Below are 24,572 nucleotides of genomic sequence, written 5' to 3'. Positions count from 1 at the left end.
GGGAATCCCGGATACAGGGGAGACGCATAGGTGAGGGAGGGGGTCATGGAATCGTGGAAGGGTGTAGGGGAGGAGGGGTCACGGAGATGGGGAGGGGATTGTGGAGGAGGGTTAACGGAGATGGGGAGGGGTGTAGGGGAGGAGGGGTCACAAAGACAGGGTGTAGGGCAGGAGGGTTAATGGAGATGGGGAGGGGTGTAGGTGAGGAGGGGTCATGGAGATGGGGAGGGGAGGAGGGTTAATGGAGATGGGAGGGGTGTAGGGAGGAGGGGGTCATGGAATTGGGGAGGGGTGTGGGGAGGGTTCACAGAGACAGGGAGGGGTGTAGGGGTGGGGTCACAGAGACTGGGAGGGGAGTGTGTTTCATACCTGTGGATGCACGCTTTCCCATGTGTTCCCATCCCATCTCCCGTGAGAACTCGCCCCTCTCCCCGGTCCGAGCTGGTGTGGGTGACAGTGGCAGCCGTGGACAGGTAGAGTCATAGACACAATGTATTCACAGCGGACAGTACAATCTGTTTATTACTGCAGGTTGCTCTGGCATTCTGTTGTTCCCCCCTCCCACATTCTGATCTTCCTGGCTGGCCCGTATTCCCAACAGGGGTATTGTGATCCACCTTTGCCTTGGAATCCTCACCCCTCCCCTTCAGACTGGGCGACCGTGAAGAAGTGGGGATGTTGGGGCTGGGAGGGGGGAACCTGTAGGTGGTGGTGCCCGCCTGCACCCGCTGTCCTTGGTGGGAGAAAGGGACGGTTTTGGGTTAGGGAGGGGGGCTGTCAGTGTAGCATGTGTTCAATAACAATGCAGCCACAATGGTGGAGGGAGAGCGGGAGTATCTTGGGAGGTAGGTGGGGTGCCGATTGAGCGGGCTGCAATGTTCCAGGTGATGTTGAGCCTCTCGAGAGTAGTTGGAGCCGCACTCAACCCTCGGTAGGTGGGGAGTGTCCCCTCACACTCCTGACTTGTAGATAGGGGAGAAGGGTAATGTGGTGGATGCGGAGTGCATGGACTAACTCCGCCCAGGCAAGTGGGGTGAGTTGGACGAGATACAAGAGCATAAATAGGCCATTTGGCCCATCAAGTCTTCTCTACCATTCAATTTTCTTTCTCTACCCTATTCTGCTGCCCTCTCCTTGTAACCTTGAAACCCCTCGATGTACTAATGAAGAACCCATCAATCTCTGCTTCAAACGTGCCCAATGACTTGGCCTCAGCAGACCTCTGTGGCAACAAATTGCACAGATTCACTACCCTCTGGTTAATGAAATTCCTCCTCTCAGTTCTGAAGAGACAGCCCTTTATATTTGAGATTGTGCACTTTGATCATGGACTTCCCCCACTCGTAGAAAAGTCACCCTCCTGACTTGTAGATGGGGAGAGGTTATGTGGCAGATGTAGAGTGCATGGACTAACTCCAGCCAGGCAAGTGGGGAGTGTCCTCTCATACTCCTGACTTGTGGATGGGAGGGTAGGTAATGTGGCGGATGCAGAGTGCATGGACTAACTCCACCCAGGCAAATGGGGAGTGTCCCATCCGAATCTTGACTTGCAGACTGGGGAGTGCCCCGTCATGTCCTGGCTTGTAGATAGGGGAGGTTCATGCGGTGGATACTGTATGCGTGGACTAACTCCATGGAGGGCAACGTGGTGTCTGGCGCACTCCTGAATTGTAGACATGAGTTAAGGGTAATGTGGTGGATGCGGAGTGTATGGACTAACTCCACCCAGATGCAGGTGAGGTTGGGCGGGACCTGTCCTCAGTCGCTCCCCTTGGTGGTGTCTCCATTCTGGGAGTGTTGGGACATGCGGGAGGCGAGGCTGGCCACCGTGGCTGCCGCCTTGAAGCTCCTCTTGCGCCGCTGGACATTTTGCTCAGGGTGGAAGGTAATGACGTAGACCTTGGGGGCGTAGAGCATGCCCAGGCAGACCGAGGCACTCAGGCTCAGTGACACCGTCAGGGTGGTGGTCTGGATGAACATCTGCAGAGCAGGAAGGGCAAGAGAGCAGAGTCAAAACCCGGAGCAGGGAAAGACCAAGGGACTGGAGTGGGTAGCCCCAAAACCCGGAGCAGGGAACAACAAAGGAATCAGAGCAGGTAACTCCAAAACCCAGAGCCTGAGCTGGTCCAGCACCCAGCTGCCCGCTCTCTCTCTCTCTCTCTCTCTCTCTCTCTCTCTCTCTCTCTCTCTCTCTCTCTCTCTCTCCCCCACTCTCTCTCTCTCCCCCCTCTCTCTCTCTCTCTCTCTCCCTCTCTCTCTCCCTCTCTCTCACACACACACACACACACATTTATTCATTCCCCACACCCTCACCTATTCCTTCCCTCATCCCTCCCCAACCCTGCCACCTCCTCCCTGCCCCACTCTTCCCTATTTCATTCCACCCTTCCCTCGCTCCGTCCACCCCTCACTTGCTCCTTCTCTCACCTCCCACCCAAACCTTCCTCCCCTCCCTTCTCCCTCCTCTTCCATCCCTCTCCCCCTCGGTCTCCATACCCGCGCTCCTTCATCCCCCCTCCCCAATACCCCCTCCATATCCCTCCCCATCCCCCTACCCTTACCCTGATCCCCCCTCCAAGCCCCTATCCCATCCCCTCCCCCTCCCCAATACCCCCTCCATACCCCTTCCCATCCCCCTACCCCGATCCCCCCTCCAAGCCCCTAACCCATCCCCCTCCCCCTCCCCAATACCCGTTCTCCAACCCCCTCCCTGATCCCCCCTCCATACCCCTCCTCCGATCCCTCCTCCATCCCCTCCCCCGATCCTCCCTCCAACCCCCTCCCCCGATCCCCCCTCCATCCCTCCCCCGATCCCCCCTCCAACCCCGGTCCATCCCTTTCCCACTCACCTTGTCGGCCGACTGCGCGGTGCCGAAGAAGATAGGCACAAAGGCGAGCCACACCACGCACGTGGTGTACATGGTGAAGCCGATGGGCTTGGCCTCGTTGAAGGACGACGGCACCCGGCGGCTCTTCACCGCGTACACGGTGCACGTCAGCATCAGCGCCAGGCTGTAGGCCAGGCAGCCGGCCACCGCCACCTCGGACATGTCGCAGCGCAGCAGGCCGCGGGCCAGCTCCGGCTCGGCCGTCCGGCCCTCCGCGTAGTCGACGGCGGCCCGCGGCGGCTGCACCGCCAGCCAGATGCAAGAGCCGAGCAGCTGCGGCGAGGCCAGCGCTGCCGTGATGGCCAGCTGCGACGAGGGGCTGATGAAGGGCGGCGGCGTCACCGAGCGCTTGCCCTGCTCGAAGATGCGGTAGATGCGATTGGTCTTGGTCAGCAGCGCGGCGTAGGTGAGGCTGGTGCCCAGGCCGAGGAGCAGGCGGCGGAGCGCGCAGACGGCGGTGCTGGGTTCGGCCAGCAGCGGGAAGGTGGTGCCGTAGACCAGCGAGAGGCCGGCCAACAGAACGTAGCTGAGCTCCCGGCCCGAGGCGCGCACGATCGGCGTGTCGTGGTACCGGATAAAGGTGCCCACCGTGAACAAGGTGGCGCCGATGCCGGCCAGCGCCAGGGACAGCGGCGTGGCTGCCCAGGCCGAGCCCCACTCCAGCCGCACCACCGGAGTGGGCACGCAGCCGGTGCGGTTGGCGTTGGGCCGCTGCTCCAGCGGGCACACCTGGCACTCGGTCTCGCTCAGCTGGTAGCGGTAGCCGTCGCACGTCTCGCAGTGCCAGCAGCACGGAACGCCCTTCACCATCTTCTTGGCTTCGCCCAGGCGGCAGGGCAGGCTACAGACCGAAGGTGGGACGTCCGGTTCGCCGCTCGCCCACCGCATCTCCTCCACCTGCGGAAGAGAGAGGGGTGTGTGTCATTAGGGCATACGGTATGGCTCAGAGTGAAGCTCCCATCACACACTCCCGGGGTCAGACACAGAGTGAAGCTCCCTCCGCACCGTCCCATCACACACTCCCGGGGTCAGACACAGTATGAAGCTCCCTCCGCATCGTCCCATCACACACTCCAGGGGTCGGACACAGAGTGAAGCTCCCTCCACACCATCCCATCACACACTCCCGGGGTCAGACGCAGAGTTAAACTCCCTCCACACTGTCCCTTCACACACTCTCGGGGTCAGACACAGAGTGAAGCTCCCTCCGCAGCGTCCCATCACACACTCCCGGAGTCAGACACAGTGTGAAGCTCCCTCCACACTGTCCCATCACACACTCCCGGGGTCAGATACAGAGTGAAGCTCCCTCCACACCGTCCCATCACACACTCCCGGGGTCAGACAGCGAGTGAAGCTCCCTCCACATCGTCCCATCACACACTCCCGGGGTCAGACACAGAGAAAAGCTCCCTCCACACCGTCCTATCACAATCTCCCGGGGTCAGACACAATGTGAAGCTCCCTCCACACCGTCCATGGTTGACTCCCCGACTGGACCCTGTGACCAGTGGAGTGCCATAGGGATCGGTGCTGGGTCCTTTGTCGTTTGTCATCTACGTCAATGATATGAATGATACTGTGGTAAACCAGTTCAGCAGATTTGTGGATGACATCAGGACTGGGGGTGCGGTGGACAGTGAGGAAGACTATCAGAGCTTGAAACAGGATCCGGACCAGCTGGAAAGATGTCAGATGGAATTTAATGCGGACAAGTGCGAGATGTTGCACTTTGGGAGTGCCAACCAGGGCAGGACTTGCACGGTGAATTACGGATCTGAATTCCAAAGTCATTGAGGTGAAAACCTGGGAATACAGATCCATTAATTCCTTGAAAGTGTATGTAAGGGGGTTTCATCTTTTATGTTACTGTGTAGGCTAATTAAATAGCTTCTTTGTTATGTTATACTTGGGAATGCTTCTTTGTTATGTTAAACGCTGAGAAAGTTCTTGCGCTTGCAGCTTGTTTTGGGTTAGACTGTGATAAGAAGATGTTACGAACCAATTAAGATAGTTGTTATGTTTTTGGTGTATCTGTAAGATATTGTATACGCAGGGTTTTGGGGCAGAAAGTGGGAGAGAGAGACAGAGGATGAACCAGGTGCTGTGAGTCCGATAACCAGGGTCGGACCCCGAGGAGCGCATTCGGCAAGGAGACGGAGACGGACTCGTGTGGAGCGTCTGGTCGCCCACCATTGTTGGTCCCAGGGGGCTGGTCGAGGTGGTCCAAGGGGTCGCGGGGTGAAGAAGGGTCCTGAGCTCCAACTGTTTGTGCACGAAGAGATTGAACTTTGATAAGTGTGGCGCCTTTTATTTTCCGTTTATATTTTATTCTGTAGTAATTATATAGTTCCAGTAATATCTATAAACTGTAAATCATTTAATCGTATCTGGTGTATTGTCTGTTATTTGGGCGGGGTGGGCTACATCACACAGCATCCACACAAACTGATTACCCAGTTTGGCAGGGCCGAGGGCTGTTTCCCTAGACGACAGCGAGCTGAGCGACCCTGAGGCACGCCAGGGGGGCTACATGTAGGTAGAGCCATAAAGAAAGTTTTTGGCACTTTGGCCTTCATAAATCAGGGCATTAGCTACAGGAGTGGTGACGTCATTATGAAGTTGTGTAAGACTACTTGTTGTATGAGGCCTACTTTGGATATTGTGAGCAGTTCTGTTCACCCCCCTACAAGAGAGATATCAATAAGATTGAACGAATGCAGAGAAAATTTACAAGGATCTTGTCGGTGCCTGAGGACACGAATTAGAGGGAAACATTAGTGTTTTGTGGGCCTTTTGTAGGACGTTACTCCCTGAAGAATGAGGGAGATCTTATTGAGGTGTACAAAATTATGAGGGGTAAAGATTGGGTGACTGCAGGCTTTTTCCATTGAGCTTGGGTAAGACTAGAACCGGAGGTCATAGGTTTAAGGTGAAATATTTAAGGGAATTTCTTCACTGAGGATGGTGCGAGTGTGGGACAGGCTGCACTAGATGGGCCGAAGGATCAGTAGCTCAGTACTCTTATGATTGGAAGTACATGGTTCTGGGAAAGTGGCACCACAGGTAGACAGGGTGGTGAAGAAGGTCATTTGGCATGCTGGCCTTCATCGGTCCAGGCATTATGTGCAGTTAGTATGGAGTCTACAATGCCCAGGATCTGAATAATGCTGCCTGGCCTGCTGCATTCACCAGCAACTTTGATGTGTGTTGCTTGAATTTCCAGCATCTGCAGAATTCCTTGTGGTTGTGTGGTAGATGAGAGTTCTGTTATAACATTTACGAGAAGTTTGGATGGGTACATGTATTAGGGGTAGGGAGGAAGATGCAGGTAATGGGGAGGTACTAGGCAGAAGACTGGGCTGGCATAGACGAGATGGACCGAAGGGTCTGCTTTATACTGTGCTGTGACTCCTGGGGTCAGAGACCAAGAAACTCCATCCACATGAATCCATCACACACTCCCGGGGTCAGACACAGAGTGAAGCTCCCTCCACACCGTCCCAGCACACACTCCAGAGGTCAGACACAGTGAAGCTCTCTCTAAATACAAGTGACAGACTCGAGCCCGGTTGGCACCAGATTGTGGGCAGGGTGAACAGCTTGCGAATTGACATTAGAACCATCGGCCCGCCTCCAAACCCAGACGCACATCAATTTAATTGCATTGTTAGCAAACCACTTAACAAGTGAAGCGGAGCCCCTCTGATTTGTTAATGGATCTTGGGGGTTGGGTGCGTTCAGTGCCGGCGATTAATCCCAAATCACTGCTTGCTAAATCTCTCTGCCCATTAAATCGGTTCTTGCTAAATCTGTGTTAATTCCCGAGTTTTAAATGCAGAAGCGTTCTGCCCTCCCGGAGGGACTGCTCAACCTTGCTTGATGTTATTTTCCCTCTGTCCGCAGCCCAGTTTTGAAAAGCTTTAATCTGTTAACTCTTTCTGGGCTGCTTCGGATGCGGTATCTCGAGGAGTGGGTGTGAGTGTGGGGAAACTCCACGCCCTCCCCCCGATGAAGCCTCGCGTGTGTGTGTGTGTGTGTGTGTGAGGTCATGGCACAGAATCTGGCTCCTCGGCACATTGGTCTATTCCGGCCAAGATTCCCCAAAGAGAGAGAAAAAAAACCCAGTTTGGTCAACCCGTCCTGTAAAGTGAGGGCGACACGGGAGCGTAGCGATCAGCGCGACGCTTTACGGTGCCAGGGACGCGGGTTCAATTCCTGCCTCTGCCCGTTTGGAGTTTTTGTTCTTTCTCCCCGTGACCGCGCGGGTTTCCTCCCGGTGCTCCGGTTTCCTCCCACAGTCCAAAGGCCGAGCGGGGTTGGTAGGTTAATTGGTCATTGTACATTGTCCCGTGATCAGGCGGGATTGCTGGGCGGCGCTGTATCTCAGTGAACAGATACGGTATTCTCCCTAATCCGGGAGGCATTCTTGTCATTGTATATGGAGAGGTGAGACCGGGAAGTCACACAGTTAAATGGTACCCTAATGCATGCTGACCGAGATTCCCAACCAGGCCAGTCCCATTTACCCACGGTTTGGCCCACATCCCTCTTGACTAGGCGTTCCCAACCTTTTTTTTTTAAATGCCATAGACCCTCGCCGTTAACCGAGGGGTGCGTGGACACCAGGCTGAAAACCCTTGTCTAAACTTTCGGTATCCATCTACCTGTCTGAGTGTCCTTTAAGTGTTGTTCATGTACCCGACTGAACCACTTCCCCTGGCAGCTCATTCCATATTTGGACCACCCTCGGGGTGAGAAAATTTGCCCCTCAAGTTCCTATTAAACCTCTCCCCCCTCACCTTAGACCTGTGCCCTCTGGTTCTTGGGGTTCCCAACCCTGGGGGAAAAAGACTGAGTGCATTCACCCAATCTGTGCCCCTCATGGTTTTATACACCAATGTAAGGTCACCCCTCAGTCTCCTGTGACCCAAGGAAAAAAGTCCCCACTCTGACATTGGAGAGGGTTCAGAGAAGATTGACGCGAATGATTCCAGGAATGAAAGGGTTACCGTATGAGGAACGTCTGGCAGCTCTTGGGCTGTATTCCCTGGTGTTCAGGAGAATGAGGGGGGATCTCATAGAAACATTCCGAATGTTAAAAGGCCTGAACAGATTAGATATGGCAAAGTTATTTCCCATGGTAGGGGAGTCTAGGACAAGAGGGCATGACTTCAGGATTGAAGGACGTCCATTTAGAACAGAGATGTGGAGAAATTACTTTAGTCAGAGGATGGTAAATCTGTGGAATTTGTCGCCACGAGCGGGGCTGTGGAGGCCAAGTCATTGGGTGTATTTAAAGCAGAGATAGATAGATTCTTGTTTCTTGATTCTTGTGTCGGCACATGGCCAAGTGGTTACAGTGTCGGTCTAGTGATCTGAAGATCATTAGTTTGAGCCTCAGCTGAGGCAGCGTGTGTGTCCTTGAGCAAGGCATTTAACCACACATCGCTCTGCGACGACACCGGTGCCAGGCTGTATAGGCCCTAATGCCCTTCCCTTGGACAACATCGGTGGCGTGGAGAGGGGAGACTTGCAACATGGGCAACTGCCGGACTTCTGTACAGCCTTGCCCAGGCCTGCGCCCGGGAAACCTTCCAAGGTGCAAATCCCTGGTCTCACGAGACTAACGGATGCCTATTTGATTAACCAGGGCATCAAAGGGTATTGGGGTGAAGGCAGGGGAGTGGGGATGACTGGAAGAGTTGGATCAGCCCATGATTGAATGGTGGAGTGGATTCAATGGGCCGAATGGCCTACTTCTGCTCCTATACCTTATGGTTTCAGTCTGGGCGGTATCCTCGTAAATCTCTGAGCACTCTTTCCAGTTTAAGGGGGAAGCAGCGGGGAGGGTGTGTGGATTTGGGAGGGGGTGCCGGAAGCAGTGCTGTGTAAATTGGGCGGTAGGGTTTAGGGTTTGGCAAGCTCAGGAGGCTGGGATCAACCAGGATCGAACCTGGGATCAAAGCTGATCTACCCAGCGACAACAGTGTATTAACCACTATGGTGATGGGGCTGGGGGGGGGGGGGTCATCGGTCAGTGGTGGGGGGGGATGGTTAAGTGCTCGGGGGTGGGACGGAGGCTGAGTATGATTGGCCCCTGTCTCTAACTGACCCATGGCAAGACTACGAAAGTAGGGGGGAAGCTATTTCCTGAATGCCTCATCATAGCAAGATCCCACGAATAGCTCTAGACAATTCTCCCTGCTCACCAGCCCCTCCCAAACCCCACACACACACACAATGTGGCGATCCCTCCTCACCACCTCACCCAGCACGGCACTCCCTCCTCTCCGCCCATTCGCAGCGCGGTGCTCCCTCCTCCCAGTGCAGCAATCCCTCTGACCCCCTCCACCGCAGTAATCCCTCCTTTTCTCCCCCTCCCGCAGCGCGGTGCTCCCTCCTCTCCGCCTCCTCCCATCGCCGCAATCCCTCCGCCCCCCCACCGCAGTAATCCCTCCTTTTCTCCCCCTCCCAGCGCGGTGCTCCCTCCTCTCCGCCTCCTCCCATCGCCGCAATCCCTCCGCCCCCCCACCGCAGTAATCCCTCCTTTTCTCCCCCTCCCAGCGCGGTGCTCCCTCCTGTCCACCCCAACCACATTGCCCTTCTCAATTTACGCTCCACCCGCAGCCCAGCGCTCCCTCCGCACCACTGCTGCCCTGGCGCAGATCTCCCCAGCACGGCGCTCCCTCGCCTCGCCCCGCCTCACGTTCATCCAGAGCTGGTCGGTCCACTGGCCCACCACGTGGTAGCCGGGGGTGCTGGTGTTCAGCTGGTACTGGAAGATGTGGTAGCGGCCAGGGGCATCCCCGTTCTCATTGAACATCACCAGGGTCCCAGCGCTGCCTGCGGGTCAGACACACCGGTCAGCAACTTCCCAGAACCTTCCCCCACGCACCCCTCAACCCTCCCCCTCACCAACCCCCACACGCACCCTCAGAGGGCGGGGAGGGATTTCTCAATCGCACCCTCACCCCCATCGTCGGAGAGAGATGGAGACTCGTGCCACCCACAGGGTGGAGGGAGGGGTCAGTGCGGGATGGACACCACTCGCTGGAGATAGATTAGAGCCTGGGGTGGGGAGGGGTGGGGGAGAGCGGCACTGGGCAGCCTGTCTGTTCCAAAAGCCTGTCACACGCAGAGATGAACACGTACGCGCACTCCGAGACAAAAACACGCAAACATGCACACTTACACACACACACACACACACACACACACACACACACACACGTAGACACACACGTGTGCACATATATATAGACACACAGAAACAACACTCACACACACAGACAGATACATAGACAGACAGCGCAGACTCTCACCACCCCCTCTCTCACCCTCCCTCTCTTGCCTTCTCACACTTGCTCTCTCGCTCTCCTCTCTCACACTCTTACACTCTCGCCCTCTCTCTCTCACACACTCACTCTCATTCTCTCGCCGTTATGCCCTCTTACACTCACTCTCATTCTCTCTCACACTCACACTCACACTCATTCTCTCTCGCCCTCTCACCCTCTTTCACACTCTCGCCCCCTCCCTCTTTCCCTCTCTCGCCCTCATCCTCTCACTCTCACACACACTCTCGCGGTCTCTCTCTCACACACACACACACTCGTTCTCTCGCTCTCCTACTCTCCTACTCTCTCACTCTCACTCTCTCAGGTGAGATAGTCCATGAACTACTCTTGGGCAAAAGTCCAAAACTTGGGTGGGGCCAGTCCCTGTGCAGGGGTGGGAAGGGGGTAAACCCACACAGCCTTCCCAAACCTCCCCCCCCCACCATCTCTGTGGGGATCAGGAGAGGCTGTTGGCTCCCTGGGTGTCATGTGCCCCTCTTACAGAGACAGGAGGGAAGCAGTCATGGAACAGGTGGGGTAGGTGTTAGCTGTAGGGGAGGGAGGGTGTCACGGAGATGGGGGGATGTGGTGTAGGAGAGGATAGGTGTAATGGAGACGGGAGGATGTCATGGAGACGGGGGTGTGGGTGTAGGGGAGGGAGGAAGTCAAAGATGGGGTATGGGCGTAGGGGAGGTTGGGAGTCACGGAGACAGTGGATGGGTGTAGGGGAGGGAGGGAGTCACAGAGACAGTGGATGGGTGTAGGGGAGGGAGGGAGTCACGGAGACGGGGGGGTGGGTGTAGGGGAGGGAGGAAGTCACAGAGATGGGGGGTAGGTGTGGGTGTAGGAGAGGGAGAGTGTAACAGAGATGGGGGTGGGTGTAGGGGAAGGGGGGGTGTCACGGAGACGGGGGAGGGAGAGGGGTGTCACAGCAATGGGTCGATCCCATGATCCTGCTTGTGATAATTAGGGAATGGGCTAGATCCCGGATTGGGACCCAGCTGGGTCTGGGGAGCAGAGCCGGAATCGGACACAGGCACTGGGCTGTTGGAGACGAGCTGAAGGTTGTGGGCGGAGGGAGAGTTGCACGTTGGCCGGTCAAGGGCAGATGGGACAGGGAGACCCTGGAGACAGAACGTCAGCACAGGAGGAGGGCTGTGATTGCAGCCCAGGCTAAACACCCTGCCTCCGGCCCTCAATTATCTACCTGACCAGTCACATCATGAGGTCCTCAATGTCCCGAGACCGAGTCTGGACTAGTCTCAACCACATTTTCAGCTGCCAAATTTCTGTCCTTCTCCCTCCATCAAAACCTCCCCTCCCTCTGTCAAAACCTCCTCCTCCATCTATCAAAACCTCCCCTCCCTCCGTTAAAACCTCCCCCTCCCTCCGTCAAAACCTCCTCCTCCATCTGTCGAAACCTCCTCCTCCATCTGTCAAAACCACCCCTCCCTCCGTCAAAACCTCCCCCTCCCTCCATCAAAACCTCCTCCTCCATCTGTCAAAACCTCCTCCTCCATCTGTCAAAACCTCCCCCTCCCTCCGTCAAAACCTCCCCTCCCTCCATCAAAACCTCCTCCTCCATCTGTCAAGACCTCCCCTCCCTCCATCAAAATCTCCCCCTCCCTCCATCAAAACCTCCCCCTCCCTCCATCAAAACCTCCTCCTCCATCTGTCAATACCTCCCCCTCCATCTGTCAAAACCTCCCCTCCCTCCATCAAAATCTCCCCCTCCCTCCATCTAAAACTCCCCCTCCCCCCCTCCTCTGTCAAAGCCCCCCTCTCTCCCCTACACTGCACCCTGTCTCTGTGACATTCGCCCTTAGACTTCTTCCTGTCTCTGTCACCCTCACCCTAACACCCATCCCTGTCTGTCACACCCTCCCTCCTCACCTCTGTGTCCCCCTTCCTCTCCTACACCTCTCCCTGTCTCCTTGACAAACTTCCCCCCATCTCTGTGACTCCCCCCTACCTGACACCCCTCCCTGTCTCTGTGACTCCTTCCCTCCCCATCTCCATGGCCCCCTGTACTCAGCTCCCTGTCTGCGTGACACCCTGAGCGGGTGAGGGCTGGGAGCCCACTCACCGTTGAAGGAGACCTGGCGGATGTACCGGAGTAGCGTGTGACCGTCCACCTTGTCCATCCTGCCACACAGCCCCTCCTTCCCAGGGCACAGGTCGCGTTGCATGGCGTGGAGAGCGTGGGCCATGGCGTAGACCGCATCGATCACGAACTGCACCTTCCCCTCCTGCTCGTAGGGGGAGTCCCGGCCAATCTGTTCCTGTCCTGTGCCAGTGGGGGCGGAGGGAGGGGTTTGAAAGGCCATAGAAGGAGAGGAGGCAATTGGAGAATAGAGGGAGAAGGAGAGGAGGTGAAGTGGGAGAGGGTGGGGGAGGTGGAGCGGGTTGCAGAGAGAAAAGAATGGGAGAGTGAATTAAAGCAGAAAGGAGAAGTGTGGGGAAAGAGAGATGGGGAGAACAAGGAAGAGTGAGAGATAGAAGAAGAGGGAAGGAAGAGCAATGGTGAGGATGCGAGTGGAAGGAGGGGAGCGGGAGAGAGAGTTGGAGCTCAAATGGGAGGAGGGACAGATGGAAGGGTTTGGACAGAACAGGAGGAAAGAAGAGATTGGGAGAGAGGGAGGGAGAGATATAGTGGAGTTGGGAGGGGGGAGTGAGAGAAGAAGGGTTAGGGATAGAGAGTTGGGAGTGGGGAGGGGGCGATAGAAAGGCAGGGAGTAAGTGGGAGTGTTTGAGGTGAGACGGAGAGGGAGTGTGGGGTGATTGGGAGAGGATGTGAGACGGGTTGGGAGTGGTAGAGAGGGGAGGGGAGGACATGTCAGGAGGGAGAGAGATGGGAGGTGAACAATGGGGAGGGGTTGAGAGATAGAGGGGGAGGTAGAGGGCCAAGGAGATGGAGAATGGGGTGAGTGAGACACTGGGCACAGAAAGAGTGTGGGGAGGGGGTGACAGGTAGAAGACAATGCCCCTCGAGGACCTTCAACACCATCTGAGAGAGGGCGGGCTATGAAACAATCCCTCCCTCCCTCCCGCCACAGTCTGTAGGATGCAGCACATTCCTCCAAAATTGCCCCTTGTCCCATCCAAGGCGATGGGCACAGGGAGAGTTCCACCACTCACAGGATCTCCCCCACCCACCCCCCGGCCACTGCTGGGTCTAAACACCCAAACTCCCTACCCGACAGCATCAGGGAGCCCCTACCGTAAGGAGGGATGTGTGAGGTCAGCCGAGGTGGGGGGGGTGGGGTGGGGTCAACTCTGGCTGTCCGCCATTTCTCTGTGGCCAACTGCAGACTGACCTTTGACCCACAGCCACCTCCAGGGATCAGGCTGTCAGATCAAAGATGGCCACCCTCCTGCCATAGCAACGGGAAGGCCGCCCTTAGCAACGGCTCAGTGGGGGAAGGGATGGCAGCCCCCTGTCCTGGGACAAGATGGGGTGGGGGTTTATCATGGGCTACCAAGAGGAGGGACAGTGCTTACCGGTGCACTTCTTGAAAGGGGGCTCCTTTTGGGGGCCAGACGGGTTGAGCCGGCAGCCAAAGTCCTCTTCCCAGAACTCGGCGAACCAGATGTTCCTGCGGTTGTTCTGCAGAGAGCGGCTGGTGAAGTACTGGTCAAAACCTGGTGGGGCAAGAGGAGAGAGGGAGGGTTGAAGTGAGGGAGAGGATCGATGAACGTCAATAGGCCAGAGATCAGAATTGAGGGAGTCACAACTCTAGCTCTAAATTAGTCAATTTCCCTTCCTCTTGTCTTCCTCACGTTGTGTCCCCCTCTTTCCCTCTCTCTCTTCCTCCCCTGTATTCTCTTTCCCCTCCCTTCACTCTCTCCCTCCTAATCTCCCTCTCCCCTCTCCTACTCTCTCCCTCTCCCATTGTCCCTCTTCTTTTTCTACGTCCAACTCTCCTTTTTGCTCTTTGTCCTCCTCTCTCTCTCCCTTTCACTCACTCGCCCTCATTTCCACCCACTCACTCCCTCACTCTTCCCTATTTTTCTCTTCCTTCTCTGCCTTTTCTGTTCTATTTCCATCGTCTTCAATATTCTCCCTTAATCCCTTCTCTCCCTTCACCCCTCTCCCCCTCTCTCCCTTCACCCCTCTTCCTCCCCCTTACCCTCCCCTCCATCTCCCTCTCCACCCCCTCTCACTCTCCCCTCTCCTTCTCCTCTCCCACCCCTCCCCTTCTTTCCCTTCCCCCTCCTCTCTGCCTCCCCTCTCTCTCTCCCCCACGCTTCCCTCCCCATTTTCCATGCCTCCCTGCGTCAACCCAAAGCAGAGTTGGAGGGTTAGGCCAGACACCGGGGAGGGTCCCAGGGCGGTGGAGAGGGGTGGGGTCTCCTTACCGTCGATGGAGGCCCTCTTGGGCAGGATGGTGATGGCTCCCTCGGCGACCTCCTCCTCGTGTAGGACAGGTGAGGCCTTGGCTCCCCAGCTGTCCGAGCCCACCCACAGGAAGTGTCCGGTCAGGTTGGCGAGGCGGGCCGCTTCCAGCACCCTCCTGGTAGGGTAGAGTAGAGGGGAGGTGGTTACAGAGAGTGGGGATGGGGGGGTCATGGTGATGGAGAGGGGTTTACAGAGTTGGGGAGGGGCTTAGAGGAGGGAGGGGGTCAGAGATGTGGAGATAGAGGGGTCACAGAGATGGGGAGGGAGAGGGGTCACAGAGACAGAAAGGGGTGCAGGGGAGGGAGGGGGCCATGGTGATGGAGGGGGTTTACAGAGTTGGGGAGGGGCTTAGAGGAGGGAGGGGGTCAGAGATGTGGAGATAGAGGGGTCACAGGGATGGGGAGGGAGGGGGCCATGGTGATGGAGAGGGCCGTAGGGGAGTGAAGGATTTACAGAGATGGGGGGGAGGCGATCAGTGATGGGAGGTCACAGAGATGGGGAGGGGTATATAGGAGGGAGAGTGTCACAAAGACGAGGAGGGGGTATACGGGAGGGAGGGGTTCACAGAGACTGTGATTAGTGGAGAGATAGGGTCATGGGCATGGGGAGGGAGAGGGGGTCACGGAGATGGGAAGGGGTGTAAGGGAGGGTGGGATTTATGGAGACAGGAAGGAAGATGTCACAGAGACCGTGTTGAGTATGGTGGAGGGAATTGGTCATGGATATGGGGGGGGGGCTCACGGAGACCGGGAGGGGTGTAGGGGAGGTGAACAACTGTTAGTAGACAGGGGAGCGTCTAGCAGCATCTGGGAGTGTGGGGAAACATACGACAGGGAGGTGGAACATCTGGCTATAGTGTGGGGTGGAACATTCCAGGCAGTGGGACACTGGAGTGGGGGTGAGGAGGGGTACATCTGGCAGCCGGCCTCACTTGATGTCGTCCTCATTGGCGAAGATGATGACGCCCCTGGCGTTGGGCGTCTCCATCAGCCTCCCGATGATCTTCTGGAACTCGCCGGGCCGAGGTTCCCGTGGGATCTTCAGCGACTGTGCGATGCACAGGCCCCCTGAGGCACAGAGGAGCACAGGTCAAACGCACACCCACACTCCCTTCCTGCAGACTCAGCGGAGGTGGGGGTGGGCAATCTCATCTGGGCAGAACGGAGGTCCCACCCAATTCTTGGGGCAGGAGGATGAGGAGGTGTTACAGATAAGAGGGGCGATCCCGGTGGAAGGAGGGGATCAGCAGAGTCAGAACAGGCGCCTGGACACTGGGCACAATTCCTGAGGATGGGAATTAGGATTCCTGGTCCCTGAACCCATGAACCCCCTTATTCCTCCTTATGGCATAATATACAAAACTATGCAAAATTTCTAGGCACCCCAGCTATGTGTGTGTGTATATATATATATATATATATATATACACACACACACATATATACTTACATGTACTTTTGCACAGTACCATAGCACTGTACTGCTGCAAAAAAAAAACAAATTTCATGACATATGTGAGTGATGATAAACCTGATTCTGATATGGGTCTCTTTTGTGGACTGAGAGTGGGAGGGAGCAGGAAGCACCAGAGAGACATTCTGTAGTGATCAATAAACCAATTGTTTGGAATCAAATTACCTTCCTTGGTGTTTCAGGGCTGGGTGTGCCTGCACCCTCACAATCCACCCAACCTCCCCTGGCACACCACCTCTGCCACCTGTCCCATATCCCTCCCTCACCATTCCCAACATCCTTTGTTCCCACCAGATTTACAAACTCGCCCTCCCCTCCACATTGACAAATACAGTACTGTGCAAAAGTCTTAGGCACCCTAGGTGTGTGTCTGTGTGTGTAAGATTTTTGCACAGTGCTGTACTTTTTTTCTGTGATTTATAGAAATCCTATGTCTCTGCTCTGTACTGCTGTTGCAAAATGACAAGTCATCTGATTCCGATGGGACAAGATCTGGGATGACGAAAAGAGGTTCATGATGATAGGACATGGCTAATGATGATTTGACTGACTTTCATGATGATAAAAAAAGAGTTGCCTGATGATATGAATGAGGCTCCTGATGGTGGTTCCATCATGCCTGATTTCAGAATATCATTGGCATATGTCATGAAATTTGTTAAATTAGCAGCAGCAATCCATGATATAGAAAAATAAATAAATGAATTACAGTGTGTGTATGTATATATATATATATAGCAAAAAAGAAATAATTTTTAAAAGTGAGGTAGTGTTCATGAGTTCAATGTCCATTTAGAAATCAGATGGCAGAGGGGAAGAAGCTTTCAACCCCATTATCCTGCCTTCTCCCTATAATCTTTGACGCCCTGACTATCAAGAAACTATCAACCTCTGTCTTAAATAATCTTGGCCTCCACAGCCGTATGTGGCAATGAATTACAGATTCACCATCCTCTGGCTAAGGAAATTCCTCCTCATCACTGTCCTCAGTGGATACCCCTCCATTCTGAGGCTGTGCATTCTGGTCCGAGACTCTCCCATCCTCTCCCCTCTATCTAAGTCCGCCAGAGAAAGCAGGATCTCCCAGTGGCCACACATTTTAATTCCACGTCCCATTCCCATTCTGATATGTCTATCCACAGCCTCCTCTACTGTAAAGATGAAGCCACACTCAGGTTGGAGGAACAACACCTTGTATTCTGTCTGGGTAGCCTCCAACCTGATAGCATGAACACTGACTTCTCAAACTTCCACTAATGCCCCACTTCCCCCGTGTACCCCATTACTTATTTATTTATATACACACATTCTTTTTCTCTCTCTCCTTTTTCTCCCTCTGTCCCTCTCACTATACCCCTTGCCCATCTGCTGGGTTTTTCCCCCCTCCCCCTTTTCCTTCTCCCTGGGCCTCCTGTCCCATGATCCTCTTGTATCCCTTTTGCCAATCACCTGTCCAGCTCTTGGCTTCATCCCTCCCCCTCCCACTTTCAAATCTCTTACTAGCTCTTCTTTCAGTTAGTCCTGACAAAGGGTTTCGGCCTGAAACGTCGACTGTACCTCTTCCTAGAGATGCTGCCTGGCCTTCTGTGTTCACCAGCAACTTTGATGTGTGTTGCTTGAATTTCCAGCATCTGCAGATTTCCTCGTGTTTGCGTCTTTCGGTATTTGATAGGATTCAATGAGATCCCCCCTCATTCTATTAAACTCCAGCGAGTACAAGCCGAGAGCCATCAAACGCTCCTATACGTTAACCCTTTCATTCCTGGGATCATTCTCGTGAATATCCTCTGGACCTTCTCTGATGCCAGCAAATTCTTTCTCAGGTGAAGGGCCCAAAACTGCTCACCGTACTCCAAGTGTGGTCTGACCAATGCCTCATAAACCTCAGTATTAGTATTCTAGTCCTCTCGAATTAATGCTAACATTTTATTTGCCTTCCTCGCCATCTGGAAGTTAACCTTTCAGGAAACCTGCACAAGGACTCCCATGTTCCTCTGCACCTCCGATTTTTGAATTTTCTCCCCTTTTGCAAAATAGTCTACCCTTTTATTCCTTCTACCAAGGTGCATGACCATACACTTCCCAACACTGCATTTCATCTGCCTTTTCTTTACCCGTTCTCCTAATCTGTCTGATTCCTTCTGCAAACTCTCTGCTTCCTCAACACTACCAGCACCTCCACCTGTCTTCATATTGTTTACAAACTTGGCCACAAAGCCATGAAAAGAAGCAGTCCCAACACCGACCCCTGTGGCAAAGCACTGGTCACCAGCAGGCAACCAGAAAAGCTCTTTTTCATTCCCAGTCACTGCCTCCTGCCAATCAGCCAATCTTGCTAGTATGTTTCCTGTAATACTATGGGCTCTGATCTTGTTAAGCAGCCTCATGTGTGGCACCTTGTCGAAGGCCTTCTGTAACTCCAAGTACAGACCATCAACTGATTCCCCTTTGTCCCTCCTGCCTGACATTTCCTAAAAGAAAGCCAATAGATTTGTCAGGGAATATTTTTCCTTAAGGAAACCATGCTGATTATGGCCAATTTTATCATATGCCTCCAAATACCCTGAAACCTCATCCTTAATAATCAGCTCCAACACCTTTCCAACCACCAAAGTCTAACTGACCTATAATGCCTCCCTCCCTTCTTAAAGGGTGGAATGACACTTGCAATTTTCCAGTCCACTGGAATCATTCCATTCTTGAAAGATCATTACTAATGCCTCCACCATCTCTTTAACCACCTCTTTCAGCACTCTGGGATGTAGTCCATCTAGTCCAGGTTATTTATCTACCATCAGATTTTTCAGCTTCCCAAGCACTTCTTAGTAATAGCAACTGCACTCATTTCTGCCCCCTGACACTCAGATTTCTGGCGTACTGCTATTGTCATTCACAGTGAAGGCTGATGCAAAATACTTATTTTGTTCCTTCACTATTTCTCCCCCCCCCCCACATTACTTCCTCTCCAGTGTCGTTTTCCAGCAGTCTGATATCCACCCTCATCTCTCTTTTACTCCATATATATCTGGAAAAAAACTTTTGGTATCCTCTTTTACATTGTTGGCTAACTTACCTTCATATTTCATCTCTTCTCTCTTCAGTTGCCTTCTGTTGGCTCTTAAAAACTTCCCAATACCTTCCCACTAATTTTGCTAAATCATGTGCCCTCTCTTTTGCTTTTATGCTGTCTTTAACATCCCTTTTCAGCCACGGTTGCATCATCCTTCCTTTAGAATAATTCTTCATCTTTGGGATGTAGCTATCTTCCACCTTCCCAATTGTGCCAGAAACTCCAGCCACTGCTGTTCTGCCATCATCCCTGTTAGCGGCCCCATCCAATCGACTTTGGTCAGCTCTTCTCTCACGCCTCTGTAATTCCCTTTACTCCGATATAACAATAATACATTCAATTTTAGCTTCTCCTTCTCAAACTGCATGGTGAATTTTATCATATTATGATCTCTGAACCTCCTAAGGGTTCCTTTACCTTAAGCTTCCGGTTCATTACACAACATCTAATCCAGAATAGCCTTTCCCCCTATTGGCTCAACCACAAAATGCTCTTAAAAAAAGAACATCTCATAGGCATTCTACAAATTCCCTCTCTTGGCCTCAAGCACCAACCTGATTTCCCCAATCTACCTGCTGAGTAAAATCCCCCCTGGTTTTTGCAACATTCCCCTTCTTACATGCTTTTTCTATCTCCCATTGTACGTAGCCCACATCCTGGCTACCATTCGGGGGTCTGCATATAAATCTCATCAGGGTCTTTTTACCTTTGCAGTTTCTTAGCTCTACCTACAATAATTCTTCATCTTCTGGTCCTATGTCACCTCTCGCTAAGAATTTGATTTCATTTTTTACTCACAGAGCCACCCCTCCCTCTGTTGACCTGCCTGTCCTTTTGAAACAATGTGCATCCTTGGATATTAAGCTATAATCTTCTTTCAGCCACGACTCAGTGATGTCCACAACATCATACTTGCCAATCTGGCATTTTAGCAAGAGGATTGGAGTACAGGAGCAGGGAGGTACTACTGCAGTTGTACAAGGCCTTGGTGAGACCACACCTGGAGTATTGTGTGCAGTTTTGGTCCCCTCATCTGAGGAAAGACATTCTTGCCATAGAGGGAGTACAAAGAAGGTTCACCAGGTTGATTCCTGGGATGGCAGGACTTTCATATGTTGAAAGACTGGATCGGCTAGGCTTATACTCTCTGGAATTTAGAAGATTGAGGGGGAAATTATTGAAATGTATAAAACCCTAAGGGGATTGGACAGGCTAGATGCAGGAAGATTGTTCCCGATGTTGGGGAAGTCCAGAACGAGGGGCCACAGTTTGAGGATAAAGAGGAAGCCTTTTAGGACCGAGATGAGGAAAAACTTCTTCACGCAGAGAATGGTGAATCTGTGGAATTCTCTGCCACAGGAAACAGTTGAGGCCAGTTCATTGGCTATATTTAAGAAGGAGTTAGATATGGCCCTTGTGGCTAAAGGGATCAGGGGGTATGGAGAGAAAGCAGGTACAGGGTTCTGAGTTGGACGATCAGCCATGATCATACTGAATGGCGATGCAGGCTTGAAGGGCCGAATGGCCTACTCCTGCACCTATTTTCTATGTTTCTATGTTTCTATCTCTAACTACGCCACAAGATCATCTACCTTATTCTGTGAACTGCGTGCATTCAAATATAACACCTTCATCACCTCTTTTGACTTCGGCCACCTATTACCCTTTAACATATCCTACTGACTGCAATTTTGCCCCATCACCTGCCTGTCATTCCTCAGAGTCTCACTACACACTGCATCTAGCCGTATACTAACTGCCTCATCCTCAGCCCCATTATTCCAGTTCCCACCCCCCCTGCCAAATGAGTTTAAACCCTCCCCAACAGCTCTCCCACAAGGTTATTGGTCCCCTCTTGGGTTCAGGTGTAACCTGTCCTTTTTGTACAGGTCATACCTTCCTCAGAAGAGATCGCAATGATCCAGAAATCTGAAACCCCATCCCATGCACCAATTCTTCAGCCGCGCATTCATCTGCCAAGTCATCCTATTCTCACCCTCGCTGGCACGTGGCACAGGCAGCAATCCAGAAATTACCACCCTGGAGGTCCTGTTTCTCAGCTTTCTGCCTGACTCCCTATATTCTCTCTTCAGGACCTCCTCCCTTTCCAACCTACAGGTATGTCATTGGCGCCAATATGTACCAAGACATCTGGCTGTTCACCCTCCCTCTTTAGAATGCTGTGGAACCGATCCTTAAGTCCCTGACCCAGGTACCTGGGAGGCAACATCCCATCCGGGTGTCTTGTTCATGTCCACAGAATCTCCTGCCTGCTCCTCTAACTATGGAATCCCCCATCACAACTGTACTCCTCTTCTCCCTCCTTCCCTTCTGAGCCACAGGGTCAGACTCAATGCCAGAGACCTGGTCGCTGTGGTTTCCCCCTGGTAGGTTGTCCCCCACAAAGCATTATACTTATTATTGAGGGGGACAGCCACAGGGGTACTCTTTCCCTTTCCCTCTCCTGACAGTCTCCCGGGTACCTGCCTTCTGCAAATTAGGGGTGATTACATCCCTGTAGCTTCTATCATTCTCCTGAATGAGCCAAAGGTCATCGAACTTCAGCGCCAGTTCCTTAACACAGTCTCTAAGGAGCTGCAGCTCGATTCATTTCATGCAGAATGTAGCTGTCAGGGAGACTGAGGTCTTCTAAATTTCCCACATCTCACATAAGGAACATACCATTACCTCCAGATTCATTCTCAGCGCACTAGCTATGAACTAATAGGAAAAAAAACTTACTAGAAACTTTCTGAAACTTTCTTGCTTACTTAGAACCTCAACCTGTGCTTGTCCAAGCCAGTTGATCCAAACCCAGACCACTCTAACAATGTCCCAGTCCAACAATGGCCATTCCACTTACACCTCCTTTCTGATGATGGAAAGAGGTTCCTGATGGAATGAATGAAGCTACTGATGTTAAGAATGAGGTTCCTGATGGTGAAACTTGAGGTTCCAAGTGATGGGAATTAGATACCAAATGATAGAATTTGAGGTTCCTGATTGTAGTCCAAGGATCTGAATGTTGGGCATGAGATTCCTAACGATATGACTGAGGTCCTTGATGGTGGGAATGAGATCTCCAATAATAAGGCAAACAACAGGAATTCTGCAGATGCTGGAAATTCAAGCAACACACATCAAAGTTGCTGGTGAACACAGCAGGCCAGGCAGCATCTCTAGGAAGAGGTAAGGGTCTCGGCCTGAAACGTCGACTGTACCTCTTCCTAGAGATGCTGCCTGGCCTGCTGCGTTCACCAGCAACTTTGATGTGTGTTTCTCCAATAATAAGGGTTGGTTCCTAACATTCAGATGCTAAATAATGAGAATGATGTTCCTAGTGGTAGGACAGGGTCCAAAGGATGGGAATGGGGTCCCTGATTATGGGAATGATACTCCCGATGATAGGACAAGGTTCCTGATGATACGAGTGAGGGTCTTGATGACAGGAATTATGACCCTGATGGTCAGGCCTCCATGTCCCCCCTCTCCGCACCCCCTCCCCCATCATTACCAGCTTCCCGGGAGATCTGAGCAAAGGCCTCCACTCCACTCTCGCCGTAGTTGCCCTCGGAGGCGATGGTGGAGACGTAGTTCCAACCCAGCGCCTTGACGATATCCACCATGGCCTGCGCCTGATAGGAGTCCGGCGGCACCACCCGGGAGAAGAAGTCGTAGCGGTTGTTGTCACTGAGTTCGGGGGCCGTGGAGGCGTAACTGATCTGTGGGATCTGCGGGGGGGGGGGGTGGTTAACACACATGGCGTTAGGGCCCATGGGGGAGTGCGGACTTCCCCCACTTCCTGTCCCCTACCCATTCCCGACTCTGCCCCCCTCTAACCCTCCCCTTCCCTTTCTCCTCCACCTCCCTACCCCACCTCATTCCTCCTACCACTCCATCCCAACTCCCTCTCCCTCCCCTTCCCCCAACCTTATAACTGCATTCAGCCCCCCTCCCCCAGCCCCTCAAACTTCTCCCTCTGTTTCTCCCCGTACCCTCCTCTCCCTTTCATCTCCTCCTCCTCTTCCTCAGCTCTTGCCACCCCTCCCCCTCCCTGCCACTCTCCTCCCCTCATTCCCATCTCCTCCCATTTCCCTCCCCACCCTCCCCTGCTTATGGCCCCTGCTCCCCGTTCTACCTGCCCCTCTGCCGTTCCCCACCACTCCTGTCCCCACTCCCTCGACTCCTCCCCTTCCCCTCCCTGCATTTGCATTCCTTTCCTTACACTCCCCCTCCCTTTCCCTCTTTGCCTCTCTCTTTAACCCCCCCTCAGCATTCTCACCTCCCCCTCACTCCCTAACCCTCCCCTTCCTCCTCTCCTCCTCTTTCCTCTCATCCCCTTCCCTATCTCTCTCCACCTTCCACCTTTCTCTCCCTCCTCCCCATCTTCCCCCCTCCATCCCCTGCCTTACTGACCCTTTCCCTCCCCACCTTGCCCCCCCACCCCCATCCCGTACGTAACTGCGAAGAGCCGCAGGACGTTGGCCACCATGATGGATACGGAACTGCCCGAGGCACCGATGACACCCACCACCCGCTCGGGCTGAGCCAGGATGGGCGTCTCGCCGTTGGGGCAGCGGACCTCCGAGGTGTCCTTGCGCCGGATCAGGGCCTGGACGAAGGTGAGCGACTGCTCCAGGGCGTAGGTGTCGCGGGAGCAGGTGTCGAGGACCCGGGCGCCCAGCGTGATGTTGGGCAGCAAGTCGGGGTCAGCGTTGATCTGGTCCAGGGCGTAGAGCATGGCCTCCATTCGGTGCACCCCTTTCTCCTTCTTGATGTCCCCGCACGGCACCCCCGCCTGGCCCTTCCCGTGCACGGGGAAGAGGCCGCCCAGGGTCAGGTCGCCCTCCAGCCGGATGGAGTGCGGGTGCTGGGGGTGAGCCCCTGCCCACGTCACTAGGCAGGCCAGCAGAACCACCGCCCAGCGCCTTCCTCCCTCTCTCCCGCCCACCGCCATCGTCCGAGGCCCTGCAACGAGAGAGGATGCCTGGTCAGCAGAGGGTGTGGGTGGGGACGGTGGAAAGGGAGGGCCAGACACCACTACCCCCTGCCGCCCTGCTGAGACTCCAGATTTGCACCTCAAACGTGCCCTCCCATCCACCTCCCTCAGGAATATTGTAGGACAGAGGGACATCGGGGTACACGGCGGGGGGGGGGGCGGGTGCACGTTGGCGAAGAAGGTGAAGAAGGTTAGGACGTTATGCTGCAGTTGTACAAGACGCTGGTGAGGCTGCATTTAGAGTATTTGGTATGGAAACACCAACACTCTTGAACAGAAAAAGATGGTGGACAGGGGCCCAGTCCCTCACAGGGAAAGCCCTCCCCACCATCGAGCAGGTCTGCATGGAACGTTGTCACAGGAAAGCAGCATCCATCATCAGAGACCCCACCTCCCAGGCCAT

At 53.9% G+C, this 24,572-nt stretch overlaps 1 protein-coding gene across 1 annotated transcript; it reads right to left on the bottom strand.

The window, feature by feature from the left end:
- Window positions 1–520: 520 nt before the first annotated feature.
- Window positions 521–23,935, bottom strand: LOC140190052 (metabotropic glutamate receptor 6-like). Its single transcript, XM_072246489.1, has 9 exons — window positions 23,633–23,935; window positions 22,685–22,901; window positions 15,559–15,694; window positions 14,588–14,742; window positions 13,730–13,870; window positions 12,315–12,515; window positions 9,598–9,734; window positions 2,850–3,785; window positions 521–1,980 (listed from the first exon to the last, which is right to left on the bottom strand). Exons 1-9 carry the CDS (start codon window positions 23,918–23,920, stop codon window positions 1,759–1,761), a joined length of 2,433 nt encoding a protein of 810 aa, XP_072102590.1. The 5' UTR covers window positions 23,921–23,935; the 3' UTR covers window positions 521–1,758.
- Between the last annotated feature and the right edge of the window lie 637 nt (window positions 23,936–24,572).

This window comes from Mobula birostris, chromosome 29, assembly GCF_030028105.1.
Source record: "Mobula birostris isolate sMobBir1 chromosome 29, sMobBir1.hap1, whole genome shotgun sequence".
Lineage (NCBI taxonomy): Eukaryota > Metazoa > Chordata > Chondrichthyes > Myliobatiformes > Myliobatidae > Mobula > Mobula birostris.
The sequence above is the reverse complement of the archived record's forward strand: the minus strand, read 5'-3'. Positions and strand labels throughout refer to the sequence as shown.

What these genes read in the sequence shown, in the direction of transcription:
- LOC140190052 (XM_072246489.1), bottom strand. Translation starts at nt 23,920, where the DNA reads ATGGAGGCCATGCTCTACGCCCTGGACCAGATCAACGCTGACCCCGAC. An exon ending in TCAGATCTCCCGGGAAGCTG is followed by an intron (nt 15,695 to 22,684) that starts GTAATGATGGGG and finishes TCTGTGCCTCAG; the next exon opens with GGGGCCTGTGCATCGCACAG. An exon ending in GCCAATGAGGACGACATCAA is followed by an intron (nt 14,743 to 15,558) that starts GTGAGGCCGGCT and finishes CTACCCTACCAG; the next exon opens with GAGGGTGCTGGAAGCGGCCC.